The 17,659-nt window shown below is 32.4% G+C and overlaps 1 protein-coding gene across 1 annotated transcript in view; it reads right to left on the bottom strand.

Annotated features, from left to right (window-relative positions):
* Positions 1-307: 307 nt before the first annotated feature.
* NDFIP2 (Nedd4 family interacting protein 2) overlaps positions 308-17,659 on the bottom strand; it is a 65,293-nt gene continuing 47,941 nt past the window's right edge. Inside the window, exons 5-8 of the mRNA XM_038569856.1 lie at positions 11,695-11,819; positions 7,003-7,069; positions 4,289-4,394; positions 308-1,851 (exon numbers count right to left, since the gene is read on the bottom strand). Coding sequence (XP_038425784.1) covers positions 4,291-4,394; positions 7,003-7,069; positions 11,695-11,819 — 296 coding nt within the window. The 3' untranslated portion in view covers positions 308-1,851; positions 4,289-4,290. The remainder of the gene's footprint in view (positions 1,852-4,288; positions 4,395-7,002; positions 7,070-11,694; positions 11,820-17,659) is intronic.

Below are 17,659 nucleotides of genomic sequence, written 5' to 3'. Positions count from 1 at the left end.
AATAGCTCACCGAGTAATCTAAAATTACTATGTATGATAGCTTAATTTCATTTAAAAATTATCACAAAGAACAAAGTACAGGTAAACTGAAACTTCATATGAGATAAAGAAGAGATCTAGCAGGAGATTACATTTCTAATAGATACATTCTAATTTTAATTTCCAAATCAGGCAACTATATTAAATATTTTCTTTACCCCATGCTAGTTTGATGTCAAGGGGTGTAACACAGGTACTTTAATCAACAATAAAAATTTTATGTGGGAAAGGAGAATGAATGAGAGAAAACAAAAAATAGGAGGCTCAATTAGCAAAACAAAACTGCATGTTTTATTTATCAAAGACAATGAAATAAATCAGAAAATACAGAGAAATACAAAAGAAGTTATAAAGCATAATTTATTTTTTCAGAAATGGAAAAATGTCCCTGAATAGTTTTAGATGTATCTTTGAGAAGTAGTCAGTGTCTAATAAAACAAGCAACCAATTTTATATGTCCTGTATAGATTAAATGATTTTTAAGTTTAAAAGATGACATAATTCCCATCATTTTTAATGTTGGTATTCAAAAGCAAAAATATAACTGAAAACAGATGAGACATAGAATGATTTGTAAAATGTAGTAGCTTATGAATGTAGATTCCAGTTACAATAATGGCCACATACACACAAACTCCTGCAACACACATACACACACCACACCCCCATATTCCACAGACACATTTCCATTAACTTGAAAACAGATTATTTTGCATATCTCAATTCAAGATATGATTTTTATAGGTTAATCCTATAATCATAAAGCAAGAAGCTATTATTAGTAAACGTTTTTTATTTTCTTCATTTAACTAAACATCTAAAGAAAAAATTATTACAATGATAATTGAAAGATATTTTTATTGGCTTTTAAAAGACAAATGCAAATGAGAATATCTTACTCAGAAAATTAATTTTCAAAAGTGTCTTAAATGAAATAAATATAGTATCTAATACAATCTCTTCCTGCAAGAATCTCTAAGATGGCAATGCTATAAAAACCAAGCTTCTCAACTGAGAATCCCTAGAACTGGCATGTCCCTTAAAAAGAAAATAAAAAAATTTTCTTATAAAGGACATGTGGAATACTCATTTTTTAAAAATCTGTCCTAAAACAAGCTATCTTTAACACTCAAATTTTCTCTATATATTAAGTTCACTTAATTTTAAATTAATGAAAAGATATCCAGACACAGTTTCTAAGAAAACAATGCAGAAAGTAATTTATGCATGGTTATTTACAGAAAGAGTTTGCTAAAGAATAATGTAAATATCATGTTCAAAAATCTGACAAAGCTTTTCTATAATCAGCACTGAAGGTTTCAAAAAACTATATATAATAAAGGATATTTCATGTGTAGAGTTACTAGATGAATCTAGGAGCCAGAAACTAAAGCATTTGACATGGTTAATAATTTCATTTTTATTATACTAAATGTCAGGTCAGAAGTCAATGGCATTTACATGCTGGAAGACTGTTTCTCACTCACCTCTTTCAATTATATCAAACACTGATTAACCAAATATGACTGGACTTTACTGCTACAACTTTATGGTTTCTTTCAAGTATATGCAAATCCTTTACATGGGCACATATGCAAATGTGCAAAACAAATGAAATATAAATATTGAAGAAAATTAACAGAAATGGCTTTTAAGCATAAACCATCCTGCCATTCAATACTGAAGATCTATCTTTTCTTCACTAATTTGTCTTCTGCTTTTAGTAGTCTTCTATCCTATTAAAGTTGTAGGTTTACAGATGATCTGGAAATGTCACATTGGTATAAGAAAACAATGTCTGGTCGATGCAGTCTAGGGACAAAGAAAGAATTAGTCTTGAAGTATATTAAGTTGCAAAAATTTAAATGATAGTACAATAAAAAACCATTTTATAGTAGTATTACATCAAGCATACAATGTTCTTTTGGTAAAGATAACATAAAATAGCATGTATCAGAATTTATTCCAAAGTTTAAGCTTCTATATAGGAAACCATCTAGAAAATATTTACATTGTATTTTGGACTCTTGAAAATGCAAACAAGGTAATTACGCTGAATATTCACAGAATATCATTTAAATTAATAAAATTACTTTGCCTTTTATCTTACATACTGATACACTCTTACTGTTACTGCTTGCAAAGCATTTTAGTGGTTAAAGAGAAAATGTGACACCTTCTAGATAGAGGTAAAAGAACATTTAAAAGGATACTTTAATATTTTCCAGAAATACAACTGTATTCATTGTACTCCTCAGTAGAAATAAGTATATTATATTAGATTACAAAAACTCCTGTTATAAGGTTTAAACAATCAAATCACAAACCATACTATTTGTAAAAAGAATAGTTATAGTAACTTTGAAAGATTTTGTACTTGTAGATACATCCAGAAGTTAAGTGTTTTAGCACTTTGCTTATGTAGTTCAAATACTTTAAAAGTTCAAATCATTTATAGACATGAAATATATGGTACTTGCTTTAAAAAGAGTATAGAGGGAGAAAATATTTTTAAGTCATATATCCAGTAAGGAGTCAATATCTAAAATAGTTTAAGAACTCATACAATTCAGAAACTAAAAAAACTAAACAATCCAATTAAAAAATGAACAGAGGATCTGAACATTTTTCCAAAGACATACAGATGGCCATCAAGCACATGAAAAGATGCTCGACATCCCTAAACATCAGGGACATGCTTATGAAAAACACAGTGAGATTATCACTTCACACCTGTGAGAATGGCTATAATCCAAAAGATAAGAAATAAGTATTAGTAAGGAGATGGAGAAAAGGGAAACCTTGTGGAACTGTTGCTGGAAAAGTAAACTGAGGCAACACTCTGGAAAACAGTATGGAGGTTACTCAAAAAACTAAAAATAGAATTACCCTATGATCTGGCAATTCCACTTCTAGCTAGCTATCTGAAGAAAACGAAAATATGAATTCAAAAAGATAAATGCCCTCCTCTGTTAACTGCAGCATTATTTACAATAGTCAAGATATGGAAATAATCTTAGTGCCCATCAGTAGATGAATGGATAAAGATGTGGGGTATGTGTGTGTGTGTGTCTGTGTGTGTCTGTGTGTGTGTGTGTATATATGTGTATATATAATAGAATACTATTCAGCCATAAAAAAGATCTTGCTATCTGTGGTAATATGGATGGGCCTTGAGGGTATTATGCTAAGTGAAATAAGTCAGATAGAAAGACAAATATTACATGATTTCATTTACAAGTGCAACAACAACAAAAAAACCCAATAACAATACAAAACAATACCCCGATTCACAGATACTAAGAACAGAAAGGTAGTTATCAAAGGGGAAGGAGTCTGGGGATGGGAGGCCACAAAATGGGTGAAGGGGATCGAGATGTACAAATTTCTAGTTACAAAACATGTAAGCCATAGGGATGTAATTTACAGCACAGGGAATACCATCAATATTATATTAACTTTATGGTGACAGATGGTAACTAGACTTATGGTGGTGACCAATTCACAAAATATACAAATGTCAAATCACTATGCTGTACACAAGAAACTAATACTGTATGTAACTGTATTTCAATAACAAAAAGAGTCTGTTATAGAAAATAGAGACATGAGGTCTCCTCATGTGAAGAAACTACTAGCTAGCTAGCTGCATGCAGCCTCCAGAAACTCACTGGATAACTAGTGAGACGACCTCTACTCATTTCTTCATTCCCATTTATTCAAGTTGAAGGCTTCATTATTGATACAAACTAAGTCATTTAGGAAACAACATCAGAGCTCCTATTTTCTTCACACAACTTTTATTCTTTGATATAGTTTGTTAAGATTAGTGCATGGAAAATTTCTTTTCAACCACAAATTTGTGTTTTGTTTATTTCAACACATGTCTGTGGATTTCACATAGTTTTGTACAAAATGCCCATCCTTCTAAAGTGCTTTGTCATATTTTGTTTTTCAAGCCTTTAAATCGTGTGCTAATGGTTACTTACATCCTGTGGTTAATCTTTAAAAAAGTTAAATTCTGACTTCAAAATTTTTTATTCATCATATATTTTAAAAATTAAAATTTATGAAATCCAATTTTTAAAAATCTTAAAAAGTTCACAACTTATTAAGTCTTGAATGCTAACAGTATAGCCATACATTAAATATGCTAGGTTTAAAAGTAAACAACATGAGTACACATAATATGCATCTTGTCAAAATGAATACATGAAGGGAATAGAGTTAATGTATTAATATTTCTTACCTCTATAATAAGAAGAAATACCGTGTTCTATGTGCAGCTGCCATACTTTCAGACATGTTTCTGACTTTTAGATAATTAACAAATCCTCTGAAGAAAAGAAGCAGGCCTGGGAAGATTAAAATAATACAGATACATTGTATTCTTATATGGAAGGAGCATCATAAATTTAAAACACGCAATTATAAACAAGATCCTCTTGGCTTAAGGAATTTAATCTGTAAGACTCTATTCATTCCATAATATATTTTATATTATAATAATACCATCATGAAAAAATATAATAAAAGTTTACTGCCTCCCAAAATTCTTTCAAGGTCTAGATGTATCGAAATTAAAGTAAAAATTAAAGTAAATCCAGCCATGAAAATCCAGAATTACACAAAAATATATTTATTCCCTGATTTCTTTACATAGTAGTTATCTAATGCATTTAAGCTGACTCAACTCAGAGAAATCCTATCTTTATATGAAACTTTTCAATTAACACAACTACTAAGAAAACTAAGACATATTTACTGATGTAAAGTATTCAAGAGAGAATATATGTAAGTAATTTGCTAACAATTGTGGGATTAAAACCAATAAGCCTGTCTAGCAATATCAAGTGGCTGTATCCTGTGAAATCTGTATTTGAAGATATGTGTTATGTAAATAATTTTAATTATTAGTTCCTATTTTCAAGTAATAATAGAAGACTATAATACAAATTTACATAACGAGAAGCAAGAAAGAATTGGGAAGCAACCACTAGTGATTTCTTAAATGATTTGGGATAAATCTTACATCTCTCTCGGTATTCTCTGTAACAGGATTTTTAAATAACAACCATTTATATAACAGGTATCCTTAGTAATTAATAAAACAATGCCTGTGAAATGCTTCAAAGTTTCAGATGGCAGGTAAGTATAAAAAGCATTAGCATTATTAGTAAGTTCTTTGATATACTTATTAAGCATAGAATTCTAAGGGAAACATTTATTAACTTCAGTAAATTTTTAACTAGGTTACAGGCAGTGCAAAACAAAAACAGAAAAACAGAAGATAATACATGCATGTAACTTTCCTCATTGAGAGGAAGACTGTCAATTTAAAATACAAAGTCCCAAACTAAACTTGTACCTCAAATCCAAGACAGTAACCAAAGCACTAAAAAAAAGTATGGTTATAATAAAGAGAAAATATAGAAAATATACAAATAATGACTTAAGCAAGTGATACAAATTTCAGCTAAATCTGAGCCGATCTGTTTCCCATATCCTAACTACTTCCATTTGTGACTCCCATTGTGAATTCCACTCTCCTGCCCTTCCAGATGCTATTCAAAGGTAATGGTATTGTGATCCAAATGTAAAAGTATTAAAAAAAAAATGTAAACAAAAATTATTTGTGAAATCCCTACTTTTGTCTTAGAAAATGCTCAGGCATTTTCTAAAATAAGCCAGTTCATAACTAGAAACCAATCATTTAGCAGCTATGCTCCTCAGTGTTCTACAATGTACTCAACATTCTTCTGAGTATATGTGAGAGCAACATTTTCATCATGGATTAAATTTTCACAATTCCCTAAATGCTAGATTGTGGTTCTGATGTGGAAACGGGGTTGTCCTCTGCATTCCACTAGGCCCTAGAGTTGTCTTCCTAACATTCAATCCTTAATATATTTAGAAGCATATCTACTTATTTAATATGCTTAAATACCTAAGACTTTCTATATTTTTTCACTTTTAAGTAAGAAATTCAACTATGAGCACAGAATTCAGGTAGTGAGAACACAATTAACAATACAAAAAATTGCCTAAACCGTTGTTGGGGTCTGGCTCCCTAACAAAATCACATTAGAATAATTTCACTTTAATTGTTAAGATAAAGAATACAGGATCTTTAGTTACCTTAACTGACCACTAAGAATTTGTTTCCCTAAAGATCCTAAAGATCCAAAACTAGGACTGAACAAAAACTCAAAGAGAACACTGCCACCTACTGAAATGCTATTATTTTCTGGTACAATTATGTTATTAGAGAAATGTAGGCTTTAAATCAAAGTAGAGAGGATATTCTTCATGTCAGTAAATAAATCTGGAATGTGGATTAAAGGCATCTGTGATTTTGAGATTAATTTATCATACATCTAAAGTGAAAATCACCAGGGAACAAAAATTGGAAATCCATCAATATTAAAAAAAAAAAGACATGCCTTGTAAAAAGAAAACTCAACAGAAGTACTGTGATCATTAGGCATGAAGCCTTTCCTTATTCCTGGCTGATTAATGATTAATGCAGGGTACATTTCAAAAGTATAAAGAATGTTTCAATGTTCCAAAAATAAGAAAATGCACAGAACTTCCAACTATCCTATTCTCAACATATCCTAGGATAGTTAAAAGAAATTATGCATGTATACTTTCCAAATTAAATGCTAAAGATAATATTTTAAATCATTTTAGGATTTTCAAGTTTTGCAATATTCCATTATCATCCAGTCACTGATTTTTTAAATTGACCAGCTCTGGATTTTCAATCAGAAATCTAGAAATCAGTGTATAATTATCCAAGTAACTAAGATGAAATTAAGTACGTGGATATGAGAATTTTACAGTAGAAAAATTATTGCCATGTATGTTTCAATACAATGTATTTACATGTTGCAATTTGAGGGAAATAGCAAAGTTAAACTAAACGCAAATTAAACTGAAATGCATTAGGAATAAACTTACCAAGTACAAGAAATATCCACCAAAGCCAATATTGTCCGTTGAAATATCCAGTAAAATAATCAGAAAACTATGGAGTGAACATAAATATATTAACCATATTTATGTACCTAAATATGAAAATCATAGATTACTCTGAATTTCAGAATGATTTACCTCAAATAATTTCCTGCACTTAAAACAACACAAAGAGAAAAAAATGCTTAATGACACACATAATTATTTGAGGAAACAAACCCTTCAAAATCTTTTACATGATAACTTATACAAACTTATACAAACTTAGCAAACTTATACAAAATATTTTACAAACAAGAATCAATTTCCAAATTTTAAGAAAGGTAAATTCTATATATCTGAATCAAATTTTCTCATTAAAGAGTTCACATGTCTGTTCTTTTTTCATAATCTCTCAAAGCCACAACTACCATCCCAAACACACTACGGCAACCTGCTGCTTTAGATATTAACACCAAAAGCCACATTAGTTTAATCTTATCAGATGGGGATGTTCAGCTGACCTCTAAAAAGAGGAGCTTTTGACCTTCTGTACACCCCCTACTGTTAATCACTGCCAAGAATACTAGGCACATAAAGACCCCCAACTCATTAGAGTCTTTTTATTTTCAAACTAGATGCTCCCGTATTCAGTTCCCAGCAGTGAGTTGAGAACAGCTAACTGAACCTTGAAGTGGCATTTCAACAGCTCCTATCAGTGACCATGGTAGATGGTTTTATATTCTCTGTGAAATGAGAATACAAACAGGCAGATGGAAGGCAGAGCTTGATGATACTGAACATAGGTATCTTTTCCTTGATGAGCCTCTGGATGTCATGATTTGTTATTTTAAAATTTCTCTAAGAAAACCTAATATTCTTCAGTTACTTCAGATAATTCTTCCCTAACGTCTTTTAGCACCTAAACCATGTTCCAAGTAGTTATTTTTTTAAAGTGTTTAATATAATCTAGTCTAAAACTACTAAAAATTACTACTCTCTTTTAATTCACTGGTCTTCAAACAGATTCTGATTTAACTAAAAATCATTTTGTCAAATGGAGATTTGCCCTCAAATCTGAAATTAAAAGTAACTTTATTTTGGTAATTATTTCCAACCATTCATTGGTAATTTCCACAAAAGCTTAAAAATCCTATAGGTTTGGTAATAATTAAAATACTTGTGAACACTGTCACTATTTAAAAAAAAAGTCACAATTAAGGAAGCATATGTATTAAAGACTACCTAAATTTGTTTTTTTAAAACTTTTAAGTATTTCCACAGGAAGTATTTAGAATTAATAAATGAGCCATAATCTAAACTTTCAGTTTAGAGTTTAAAAATGTCAAAGATTATGATTTTTAAAATACCATTAAAGATGCAGATCCCACACACTCCTACATCTTTAATATATGTACAAGGGAGACCTAAACAACTGGGGAAATATAATTTGTAAAGTAGGACTGCATTACACTTTTTAATCAAGTGATTATTAATTAGAAATAAAAGCTTCTACAGGTTTTACAGTCTATAAAAGAACGAAAAGGAAGAACCAAAGCAATACATTTTTAACTTTCTAATTTTTGAATATATTGTAGGCTATATTTAAAAAAATAATATAACCTGGCAAAAGGCAACCAGAAAAAAACATCATTCTTCACCAAAAATATTTACCAAAGCTAGTCTTTATTCCCAAATGCAAAATACTACTTTCACCTTGCAATTAAAGGAGACTCACTATGTAAAAAGGAGAAACTAATAAGCTTTTGGGATCATTACTGAGTTAGAAAAAAGGTTTTAAAATACTAATAGTCACAAGGCTAAGCCAAGTTGGGGTTTTTTAATGAGTAAACCAATCATGTTGATTGGCCAATCATAGGATGCAAAAATCAAATTTTGGAAAATAAATTAATCTACACTAAGAATTTATCTAATTTTATTTTATTAATATAACACCAGTGTTTTATTGTTTACATCCTGTCTACCTTTGAAAATAGTTTTTAACAAAACACATATTCATTCTTAAACAATAAAAACATCAAAAGCCTTAGACAGAAATAATACCAGGATCAGCTACAGATATTTACATTAAATCTGAGTGTCATGGAAACTCAGAAACAAAAAGAAAATCTGAAGTACGATTTATAAATTAGTTATTGTCTAATAAAATAAAACATCGGGCTTTTAGGAGAAAACCTTTCAGCACTGAGCTCCACAGGGCATTTATTGCTTGTAGCATTATAATCAAAGTCAAAGTACAGTGTCACAGAAGCCATACAGAATTTGGAGAACAAGCACTGAATTGAGACCAAGCTAGATTCTAATCACATATAAACTGTGGGGCACTGAGCAAATTATTAGACTCTTTTTTTTTATTCTTAGCTTTGTCATCAATAAAGATGGATTACCATGAGCACTGCTGATAAGAGTAGCGGTCAAGAATTCGGTGTTTGTAGCAAATTATGCTTGAAACATAGTAAGTACTCAAAGAAAAGCAGCCATTATTATTTGATATAAATGATTTTTTAAAATTATTTTCTTATATTAAATCTCAACATACACTAACAGCATAATAGTAACCTTAACCCAGTAGCAGTATTTTTTTTAAGGTATATTTTATAAGTTTTTTTTTTTAAGTTTATTTATTTATTTTTAGTAATCTCTACACCAAATGTGAGGCTCAAACTCAGGACCCCATGCTCTTCTGACTGAGTCAGCCAGGTGCCCCTCGGTAGTGGTATCTTAATGGGAAATGAAACAGTCCCAGTGATCAAACTTGATGATAATATATATATATATATACCTTAGAAAACTTTGAGGATCTCCAGTTTTTGAATTTAAGTTCTCCATCTTACCACATTAGCTGGACTTAATTACTAGATAATCAACCCCCTCCCAACTAGGGAACTATGAGACAATTAGGCCCTGATACCCTGAAGGCACAGGTTGCATATAATGGACTGGACTTTTTTTATGAATCTAGAATACACAAACTTACTAAGTTTAGGAGAGTTGAGAAAACAGTCCTTAAACCGTTTTCAGTGTTCTGTGACTAAAATAAGAAATCCATTTGCATAATAGTAATTAATTATATTACTAACATAATAATAACCATTGGACACAATTAACTTCAACTATTTTGAGGTTTTTCTAGTAATAACTTTTTTCAGGGCAGGGATTGTGCTTTATCTTTGTATGCTAACATCTTAACACATTTATGCTCATGGTGGGAATCCACTTCACATTTTTTTAAATGAAATTAGAAAAAGAATCCGCCAGGGGGCTGTTCTTACACTGGCTCAGGTTTTAATCATCTCAGAAGAAGCCAAGTCATGTCGCACCCAAGAATCAACTGATTAATAACCAAAATCTATAATTTGGTCTGAACAGAGATGAATGAGGTCTGATAAAATTACTGAAACTCTGGGAAGCCATAACTTCAAAAATAATGAAGAAACACATTAAGTCCAATATTAATTTTTTAAATCAATTTGCTGATGTAGGTACATAACTGAAGTGTCTGAAGCACTTAAGAGAAGCTGACATTAAGTATGTGATTCTACTGAATATTTTAGGAGGATGTGACTCACTCATTTAGAAATCAATGTTTAAATAAATATGTTTGTAGAAATTAAGCATTTTATCAATTGTATAGTAGCATGTAAATATGTGGGTTACTTTTAAGAAAATTCATTAAAAAAATAAATAAAATCACTCTTTTTTTTCTTTAAGGTAAGCCCAATGCAGGGCTTGAACTCATGACCCTGAGGATCAAGATGTGAATTGAACTGAGATCAAGAGTTGGATGCTTAACTTACTGAGCCATTCAGTGCCCCCAAACCATTCTTGATCATTCTCCTAGGTCTAACATAAAGAAATTAGGGAAAAGGCTTTGTAACAGGAACCAAAGGATCTAAAAGGGGCCTCCAAGAGGCAAAGGTAAAGAGTGGGGGAAGACTATGCAAACAGGGCTACTGCCACTGGAATGGTTACAGAAAATTATTTTGGGACAAACTGTTGATATGGGATAAAGACTTAGCATTATCTCCCTACACACCATGTGGTAAGTGCTAAGAAGTAGATAAAGGGTGAATTCCAGGAACAACAGGGAAATAAGAAAGGTGGAAAGGGAACATAACAGAAAATGGGTGAGTTCAGATAGACACCTCACAGGTCTTAGTTTTTTGAGCTCTCAAAAAAGAAAGAGTGAGAAGATGAAATTAAGTCCTTGAGAATTTTACTAACCAACAGAAAATGTTATGTTTTACCTGATTTTAGGCATGTGTGCACTGTATCACAGCAGATGCAGCCACAGCTTACCAAGCACCTGTATTTGTGCAGCAACTAGGCAAGTGCTTTAATTATATTACTGCTAGGCCTCACAGAAATCCTGAAAGGCAGCTAATACCAGCTTATTGGGAAGAAATTCTCAGAACAATTTAAAAATTTAAAGTTAGGACACTGATATAAGTAAGATTCAAACTCAAATTTTTTTCTGATTTCAAAGCTCTTTCCATAGTAAGCTCTCATATAATAAAGCATCAAAATGTTAACACAGAGATCACTACAATAAGTATAAAAGATAAGCCTCAAAATAATTGATTCATATATGTAAAAGGAATATTTATGAACCACACAAGAAATTTCATAGATTTTAATTTTAGAGATCAAAGTGATAGAGGCTATTAAGACACTCACCCTAACAATAAGGATCCATTTGATCAATGAAAGTCCAAATCCACAGATGGCACCATACCTTCCAGCTATGGTATTGGTGATACAGAAGGATAAACAAAATCCAAGCCAGTTGAAAATAAATGCCACTAAAAGCAAGAGAAATAGTTCTTTTAAGGACCACACTTTGGAAACAAATTAACAGAGACATAATATTAACAATACTTCATTGCACAATGGAAGTAAGAATTCCCTTTCTTTTGACTTTGTACCAATTAAATCTTCTTTATAGGCCGTAGTTTACCTTTTGCAAATATATTGGTTATTAATTACACATTAACAAACAGATAAGCTTGGTTTCTTGTTAGTCTGGTCAACAGGAATCAATTCCTTAAAACTTATCAATAGGTAAAACTGCATTTTTAAACCAGCTAAAAATCAAGTCATAATGTAGCTCAGCTCCCATGTGATCCCACCCAAGAATTCCAGCCTAAGCAATCAACTAACTAAACTGGATTTTTTAAAAAGCAATATTAAAGATAAGCCAAACAAATTATAAAATGTTTCCAGAGGAGGTACTGTTCATTGCCTCTTCCTATCTAACAAAACCTACTTTTACCCCTTTTCTGGAACCCACCCACCAACAGAGTCTTTATTTTAAGGAAGGCTAGATCATATACTTAACCCCAAAAGAGAGGGGTCCTGAGTAGTCTGGGAAAATCACAGGAGCCCCTGCCACTTTTTTTTTTTTTTTTAATAGGACTTTGAAATGCATTCTTTGGTTCTTAAAAACACATCAAGGAGACAGAGGATGGAATATAGGTTAAATAACAGTGGCTCTAAATTGATCATTGTTGAAGTTGAGTGATAAATACATACAGGTTATACTCCTGCCTAGTTTGAGAATTTCTACAATAAATGTTAAAAAGAAAAAAAAAATCCCCCTTATCCACTGGATTTCTAATTTGAATATAACACCTGGAAATGCTGCAGGGATTTTGCCCTCAGCCAGAGGATTAAAGTATAACTCCACATGGGCTAGAGAGTGTGAAGAGAAAGAAAAGCAGAGCCACAGAACTAATACTTGCTGTGGCTGAGTCTGCTTGTCTATCCCCTTGTCTATGGATTTTCTGTTTTGTGAGATAACCACCTATTTAAAACAGCTGAGTAAGGGTTTTCTATAACTTGTAGCAGAAACCATTCCGACACAGGTCCTTGAGATATCATCAGAATGCGCTATCTGTGTGTGTCTAAGATAATAATAGAAATGATAATAAAAGTGAAAATCAATTTGAGCAGGACTTTGGTCCTGTTCAGTGCCCATCCTCTTATCCTCAATATCTCTAACTAACCCTCAGGGAAAACATAGAGAAATGCTGATTTTTCAGGATTCTGAAGACAAAGAGGAAACATTTTAGAATAAATTTAAATAAAATAGCTATTTATTCAAAGCAATTTTCCTACTCCTATAATTTCTTCCTTCCTAATGCCTTCTAGGCACAGCTTTCTTGATCATTTATAGTAAGCTATATTATATGATACAATAGGAGAATGCATTTTGAAATTAAGAGACTTGTGTTTGAATCACAATGTGACATGTATCACTCACTAGATACATGACCTGGGACTCACTGCTTACTTCTGTGAGCCAGTTCTCTGATCTGTACGATCTACTTCACAAGGCTGATAAGAGGATTAAGTGAGATAATGAATTTAAAGGGCTTAGCACAGTAAAGAACCTGGCACAGTGATTGCTAAGAAATGTTAACCATTATTAGTACCCATATTTTTTATACAGTAGGTTATATCTTTTCCGGAAAAAAAAAAAAAAAACACAAAAAAAATCAGGAGATGCTACTGGAAATAAAACTTGCTTACACTCAATTTTCTTTTTTCTTATACTAGATGCTGATTTTGCTATCTTCTACCTCTGTGCTATCTGATGCCACCAGCCACACTGCTTTCTCCACTAGTTCCAGAAACCTACCCTACTCTACAAAGAGGGCTATTTTAATTTCCATTAATTAAAACTAAGTGAAATTTAAAATTTAGTCCGTCAGTCACACTAGCCACATTTCAAGCACTCAATAGTCACATTTAGCTTATAGCTATCACACTGGACAGCGGAGATAGAGAATATTTCCATCATCATAGAATATACTATTAGATATAGCTGTTCTACATCTAATTGGTTAATATTTGTATTATCTGTGGAGAAAAACATGTAATGGCTGATCAGAAATTATTTTATATCTATTTAAGGTAAATAATCTACATCAATAAACAGTAGTAGAGCTTCCCAAACAGTAGTAGAGCTTCCCAAATAGTAGTAGAGCTTCCCATATAAGGTATGCCATATATGAGCTAGTGACAGACTGAGAGAGTTACTCTGTTCCCTCTCGGTCGGCAGGTGAGATCTGGCGCAGAGGACAGATTGCCACCAGTCCTGAGCACCTTACTCCTTTATCCCTGTGTGCTATAAAAACTTCTATCATTTTGTAAGCCTGTCATGTAGTTAACTAAAACATAGGAAACACTGATGGAGAAAATACAAGACAGCAAAATATTCAGAAGTGCATTTTTACCTATGAGTGTGTGTATGTTTAGCTTTGGGAAAATTAATTCAAACACGGTTTCTTTCAAAACAGATTTACAGATATCTACTATACATATAATTATACTTACATTAGAAATGGGATACAAAATAACAAAAAAGTATTTAATGACTCATCATGTTTTCTTTGTGCTCTCTGCCAGCAGTATGCATTACTAGGCCTTAAAACTAATAGGTGATATAATCTCAAAGTTGTGCTCATGCAAGATATAATATGTTATGGACTGAACTGTGTTTCCTCAAAACTCACGGAATGAAGCGCTAACCTCCAGTGTGACTGTATATAGAGACAGGGCCTTTACAGGGAGGTAATTAAGGTTATAAAGGTAGAGCCCTAATCCACTAGGATTGGTGTCTTTATAAGAAGAGAAGAGGCACCAGAGAGCTCTCTATCCTCCATTATGTAGAAAAGAGACCATGTGATGAGGACGCAGCAAGAAGACAGCTATCCACAAGCCAGGAAGAGAACCCTCACCAGAAGCTGAATTTTCCAGCACTTTGATCTTGGACTTCTAGCCTCCAGAACTGTGAGAAAATAAATTTCCACTGTTTAAGCCATCCAGTTGGTGCTTTTTTTCATGGCAGCTCTGAGGGACTAATATATAACTTTATCCATCTGTAATCGGTTTAAGCACTAGGAAAACAGTGAAGCTAGTGACTACTTAAGCATAGATAGATTCACTTTTTATTCCCACTGGCCTGTAAGATAGGAAATAAAGCTGAACAGGTCTTTAAAATACAGAAAGGGCAGAAGCATTCAATTCTAAATCCTCTATGACATGTCTGAGTTGGCAAAAAAGAAAATTTAATAGGGATGCCTGGGGAGAGCTCAGCAGTTGAGCATCTGCCTTCCACTCAGGGTGTGATCATAGGGTCCTGGATCGAGTCCTGTACTGGGCCTCCCTCAGGGAGCCTGCTTCTCCCTCTGCCTGTCTTTACGTTTCTCTCTCTGCATTTCTCATTAATAAATAAATAAATAAAATCTTTAAAAAAAAAAAAGAAAATTTAATAAATGTATGCTAATAAACCTTAAGTGCAGGGGACACCTGGGTGGCTCAGCGATTGATCACCTGCCTTCGGCCCAGGGCATGATCCTAGAGTGCCAGGATAGAGTCCCACATCGGGCTCCCTGCATGGAACCTGCTTCTCTCTCTGCCTATCTCTCTCTGTGTCTCTCATGAATAAATAAATAAAATATTAAAATAAATAAATAAACCTTAGGTGCATAAAAGAAACAACACATCAACACATGACAGAGGCAAATGAACAGGTACACGCCGAGAAAAAAAGACAGGAACACTTTTCTCTCAGCTCTACTTCATTCATGCCATGTTTCTCTGGAAACCAAAGACAAAACAGGAAGCTTAAAAGGTGTAGGAGACCTATTCCCCGCACAGCAAGGCCCAACATGGAATCCAAATAAGCAAAAAAAGGCTTAAATAGCCTATATTCCTTAGAAAAGTAAGATACGGAGTAGCAGGCAGCAGGAAGCAGGGCAATTAACTCAGGAAAGTTGGTAAAAAGAATGCTCAGTGTTGCTCCAATTACACTCTCCACATTCATCTTCCCAGTCCCCTTCTTTATAAGAAAGGGAGTCAGACAGGTTAATGACATTTGAAAGAAGGCTGCCAATCACTTTAAATAATGTAAAAGGTGAATGTTCCAATGAGGATGATGGGAAAGGAGAACCTTACTACTATCCTCACCTAAGAGTACTCTATAACTTACGGTATTTCACATATTTTAACTTAATTGACACTCACATTGGCCTTTTAAGTAGGGGCAAGATCAGAATTAATTCCATTTTACAGAATGGTATACTGAGACTTAGAACAGTAAAGTGCAAAAAAAAGAAAAAGGAACAGTAAAGTGTTATATAAGCTCACAAAATAAGAGCTATAGGTAAGACAGGAGCATCCTAGTCTTTCACCTCTTAGAATTAGTGATTTTTATTATATATCTTGCATCTATATAAAGATGGCAACAGGATAACCTAGAAAGCAATACTGTATACTACAGCTCATCTGTTAACTAATAATGCTTAGTTTTTAAACTTCCAAAAGCCACAAGATACCTATTAATTACAAAGGAAAAACTTTATAGTGAAGAAAGCTAGCAGACACCACCAAGATAAGAGTTGACATCACCAGGAAGAACACATAACTAGATCACTGTCTCCTGATAGGATGCACTGAGAAAGGCACATCATTTCTATGGTATTCTTAAAGAAAGGGGGGGGGAGGAAAAGAGGAAATGCATAACCTAAATCTAATCGTAAGGAAACATTACATAAATCCAAATTGAGAGATATTCTACAAAACAACTGGACCATACTTTTCAAAAGAATCAAAGTCATAAGAAACAAAGACCGACAAACTGTCCCCCCATTAAGAACAGATTAAGGCCAGACTAAGGCAAAATGGCAACAAAATAATATATATAAAATCATGGACCATAAATAGGACATCAGTGGGACAACTGGTAAAATTTGAATAAAGTCTGTTAACTAGTTAGTACTATTTCATAATGTTAATTTCCTAATGTTGATCACTGCACTGATGTTACATAAAAAGTTAACACCTGAGAAAGCTAGATCAAAGTTACATGGCAACTGTATTATTTTTGTAACTTTTTCCTAAGTTTTAAATTATTTAAAGATGAAAAGTTTTAAGTTTTAAATTTTTAAAAATCTGATACTTTTTTGACAACAAATGAAAATCGTAAGTGAATGAATATAATACATACAATACTAACAATGAGCACTTATTAATTTCTTCAATCACATAAAAATATATATAAATGTATTAGGTTTCAAAGACACTAAGTTCCTAGACAAGGAATAATCAATTTTACTAAACTTAGTTCTGAACTACACACATATAGGTAAATTTCTCTCATCCTCAGGCAATTCTCCTCATTTAAAAAATTAGCCATTAAGACCTGAGATGCTAACAATTCATTAGTTTTAATACATTTCAGCTAAATTATAAGCAATGAGATGACCAAAACAAATGTTTTTCTTGAAAACAAAAATGTTTAATACTTCACAAATATCACATGAGTTTCTTAAGGTATAGTTAACCATTCTTAAGTGTTCTCTTTCTGGATTCACTTACCATATACAACTTCACCTAAAAGCTATATAATTATAAACACAGCTTTATCTGGACAGAACAAATCATCAACGTATTATTTTTCAACATGTGTGATGCCCAGGCAACCTCTTTAAGAACTGTTAACTTTTATGACTTGTCCATGGTAGCTGCTCAAAATCACTTATTAGTGAATACAAATGCTCAATATCATCAATCCTTGGGGAAATGGAATTAAAGCACAATGAGATACTACCACACATCTATTGAACATCTAAAATTT

Source organism: Canis lupus, chromosome 22 (assembly GCF_011100685.1).
Source record: "Canis lupus familiaris isolate Mischka breed German Shepherd chromosome 22, alternate assembly UU_Cfam_GSD_1.0, whole genome shotgun sequence".
Classification (NCBI taxonomy): Eukaryota; Metazoa; Chordata; class Mammalia; order Carnivora; family Canidae; genus Canis; species Canis lupus.
Note: the sequence above shows the minus strand (reverse complement) of the source record. Positions and strands in the feature narration are given on the sequence as shown.